General features: G+C 27.4%; 1 protein-coding gene across 1 annotated transcript in view; it reads right to left on the bottom strand.

Moving 5' to 3' along the window:
- LOC111083999 overlaps positions 1-892 on the bottom strand; it is a gene marked incomplete at its 5' end in the record, with an annotated part of 6652 nt that extends 5760 nt beyond the window's left edge. Inside the window, one exon of the mRNA XM_022380765.1 lies at positions 737-892. Coding sequence (XP_022236473.1) covers positions 737-892 — 156 coding nt within the window. The remainder of the gene's footprint in view (positions 1-736) is intronic.
- Positions 893-4626: the final 3734 nt, after the last annotated feature.

The raw sequence follows: 4626 nt of genomic DNA, 5'->3' as shown, positions 1-4626 counted from the left end.
TGAAATAAATTTGTTTTAATTATTAGTTAGTTAGTTAGTCAGTGAGTTGACTAGCTAGTCAGTTATTAAACGAATCGGTACAATACATTTATGTGTTTGTGCCATAACTATGAAGGGAAACTTAACAAGCAAATGATGGTTTAGTTTTATTTTTAAGTTAGGCACATCATCATTTGTAGAACTTGTTGAAGAAATAAAAACTTTAATTTTCATTAAATAAACTTAACTTTGCATAATTCTTACAGAATAATTGTGAAATTTTACAGAAATGAATTTAAGGAATTGTTAAGCAATTTTATATTTGACATGATATTCTGAATATTTTATGTAGCTCTTTAAACAATGTGTAGATAAAACACAAGTGAAATGAAAATTAAAAACTACAACTGAGCTCTAACATGGAGTGATTTTCTTGCATAAGATATTTGAAATAATGTTGCATTTACCACTTAAGTTATTTATAGGTTCAGAAAATACTGTTTTTTAATTGATATTAAATGTATATTACATTACTAATTAATATTATGACAACAACCACAGAATGGTAGCATATAAAATAACTTTTAACCATTATCTCCCATAAGCTCCTGTTACCAAACTAACAGAGTTTGTTCAAAATTAACAGTGAACTCAAAGATTCAGGTACAAAGGATAGAAATATTACTTTAGAAATACTCTATAAGATAATATTTTATGTTGCTACAGAACCAAAAATTTCAAAATGAAGTAAACTTACAGCATCCTTAATATCATTCCACAAGTTCTTGTTTTGGATGTTACTCAATGAATTAGAATGTTGTTTTAAAGAACCTGATGCTCTAGTACCAATATTATACTTGTCCAAGAATTTCAGAGATACCTTATAAGCTTTAGCTGTAAAAAGAAAAATCAACTGAAGTTTACAAAACAAAAAGAAAATATAATTTAAATAAAAAATTTACATGACTACAGAATTATACAACAAGTAAAGAGTTCATGTTAACTGATACTGAAGCAAACACATGTAGAGAAGTAAAAATATAACTAGTTTCTGTATTGTACATTTTAATATGAGATTTTGTTTAAAAATGCAAAACAATTCAATTTAAACAGTTATAGCACTTTTCATACACATGTGTATGTGCAACTAATAACATTTCACATATGTTTGTGATCAATTAATAAATTTGTGTGTGTGTATATATGTGTGTACGTATGTATATATATATATATACACACACACACACAAGAAAAATTCAAAACTATTTTAAAAAAAACCTTCACACTTTCCGATCATAATCCAAAACCATAACGGAGATTGCCTGTAGTAATACCATTCAAAAGCGTTGCGAATATCCCATCTATCAGATAAAATCCAAAAAGGAGATGAGAAACTAGTTAGCAGTGATGGAAAATTCAATAAGGGTACAGAATTGAAGTGTTTACTTTAAGGATTTTTAGAACTTTTAAGGGCAGAGGATGATAGGTATTATTTGGTAGAAATATTTTTTGGTGGCTTGATTTTATCCTATTTCTACTTTTGAATTTAAATTACATCTCTGTAAGGGTTACTGCCTTCCCATAACTGGCTGCAGACAGTGAAAGGCAATAACAGTTGAGATGTTATGGGTGTAAGCACTGAACTTTGTACTCTTATTGAATTTTACACCACTGCTAACTGGTTTCTCATCTGCTTTTTGGATTTTGTCTGATAGATGGGATATCACCAACACTTTTGGTGCTATTACCACAGGCAATCTCCGTTATGACTTTTGGATTATAACTGGAAGGTGCAAAGGTTGTTTTAAAAATAGAGTTTTGAATTTTTCTTATATTAAGTTCATTATTGTTTTATAGTGCTGATTTTGATCCCCTATTGACAATTAATGTAATTGATATAATAGTTCTGGAGGTATTCCTTTTATATATTTAAATTTCAACAAGCATTTATTTAACTAAGATATACTAATAACCAAGTTTCCTTAAATTAATTATGTGGAAATCAAAAAATAACCCTAGTGTACTATTATTAAATTTTTACAAAGTTTTACATGATATATAATCAAATACACTAATGTCATATTCATTTATACTTATAACAAAAACTACACATTTTCAAATATACCTAACAATACACACATTAGATATACTTTACCACAAGCTGGAAATATATACATATCATTCATATTTCAAGCTAAATTATGAATGAATTCCTACACATGCACTTTAAATACATGTAGCTCTCCATCTGGCTGTAATCATATTAACCCTCTCAATATGGGTAGCTAAAAGTACACATCACAACTTTTAACAGTTGTATTCAAAATTTAATTTAAATTACTTTATTATCAATGTATTTCAATAAACTTGGCATCACAATGTAGTTAACAAGTTAATTTCAGTATTACATAAGTTTTACTTTCTTAATTTTAAAAGGAAATATTTAAATAAATTCTCAATTTTAACTTCCACATTACATGACAATTGTTTGCTACTACTTGCCCATTTTTCTCTTTTATTATCATCCCCGTATGATATCCTAATTTTAACATAAATGACAATTTTATAGTATAGATACTACTAAGGCAAATTCTAATTGTATAGCCTCCAACTTTCTTACTTAATAAAGATATAAACCAGAAAGTAAAACCCACTTGCTATACTCTTCTATTACACCTTTCTTATTACAACTTTCTTACTTAATAAAGATATAAACCAGAAAGTAAAACCCACTTGCTATACTCTTCTATTACACCTTGTCATTCACAATATATCAATAATTATCTCCAATATTTGAACTTAGATTATTTATAATCAAGAGAAAGAAATTTGATGATGAGGAACCCACTTTTTTTAAAAATAATGTCTCGAGATGGTTTAAATAGTTAATAAAAGAAATTTTATTATAAATACACATAATTTTGACAAGATTATGTCATAATCTTGTTGAAACATTGAAATTTATAATAAAGTTTCTTTCATTACCCATTCAAGTCATCTCCAAATACAGAAAGAAAATTTTATGATAAGGCTAATTCATTTTGACAACAGGGTTTGAAATAGTCAGCCTTCAGATTCACTGCTATTGCAGAATTCTCATTAACCAGGTAAGGAAATTATTTCAGGGCAGTTATACCTCAGTTAGAAAGCTGTTTAAATTATAATACTTATGAAACATTGTATGCTTTGTGCATTTTATCATTTTGTGGACTTAATTGCATATATGAAATGATTAAAAACCATTTTATGTACTACTGTACCCCCCCCCCCCCTTCATCTTTCACGTTATCAAGAGATGTTTTTTTAGATACATGTAATTAAATTTTTTTTTCTGGTCAGCTTCAAAGAAAAAGAAATTGTGAATGTAGTTTTGGCATTTTCAGAAAGATTCAGTTCCCATTTAAAAGCATGAATATCTGCTTGTGAAGTATCATCTGTTTTCAACATCTCAACTGCTACTTCTGATGATAATGTATATATATGTGTATCACCTTTAGTTATCTATGATGACATTTTTTATTTCAATTTATTATAAAGCCATTTATTGTTTTCATATTATTCTAAGCCTAATCACCACAAAGCAGATATTCAATCATTTTTCTCCTGTTCAACAGCTAATTTATTGTTTATCTTCAACTTCACTCTATCTCGATTATTTTATTCCACCTACAACAAATTCTTATAGCCATTCTTCTGCATACTGGGTTGATGTATCCCTAGTTCATGAGAAGATAATCAAATGGGTTATAACTATGTGTTAGATTGATTGTCAGACTAGTACATTATTATGATAGAAAATTTTTTATTAGTACTTATTGGTTAAATAAAAACTTTTTGAAATTAAAATGCATACTAATTTATTAATTAGTCATACACATAGTGGAAGTGTATTTAACAAATTGGTACACACACACATCTATATTATTTATCCATAAAACAGAAGTTACATCTTCAAAAAATTTCAATCAAACTGAATAACAAGTGCAATATATACAAATAGACAAGAACTTTCTTTACATGAAAAAAAAAGTAACTGATCTACAACAAACTACAATACTCTTTTTGGATTTTATCTATTGGATGATAGTACCACAATTTTAGATAAACTATAAGAAAGTTGCTTTTCTTTTATGAATCCTGAAATAATGGCAGAACCAGACAAGAAAGTGAACTGAACCTTATATATTATAACTATCCAAATATTAGTTATAAGGAGAAATAAAGTTCAGAATCAATCACAAAAAGATACAAGAGAAATTCTTTAGTGAAACTATTAAAATGTGAATGAAGAGAAAATTGTTGATTCTAAATGCCACTGATAAACTGTAAGTAAAGCACAATCTCTACACTTCTTAAATTTTCTTGATCATGATAGTTGATCTATAAAATTAATGTCATATGCTATGTTATTTGAGAATGATATCTAGCTGCTCATTTGCTGTTGCAAGTTACCAATATTAACTATGGTATGGAGTATATCCAAATGTGAACTTAAATCAATCTTACTTGTTCTTATTCGGTGGGAAAACATAACATAACATGTTTATGTTTAACATAAACATTTCATCAAAGCTGTATCGATGTGTTACAAAACATTTCTATTACAAATTAATCTCATTTTTTTAAAAACATTATGATATTCTGAAT

The sequence above is a fragment of the Limulus polyphemus genome, unplaced genomic scaffold (genome assembly GCF_000517525.1).
Source record: "Limulus polyphemus unplaced genomic scaffold, Limulus_polyphemus-2.1.2 Scaffold12707, whole genome shotgun sequence".
In the NCBI taxonomy this organism is placed as follows: Eukaryota; Metazoa; Arthropoda; class Merostomata; order Xiphosura; family Limulidae; genus Limulus; species Limulus polyphemus.
The sequence above is the reverse complement of the archived record's forward strand: the minus strand, read 5'-3'. Positions and strand labels throughout refer to the sequence as shown.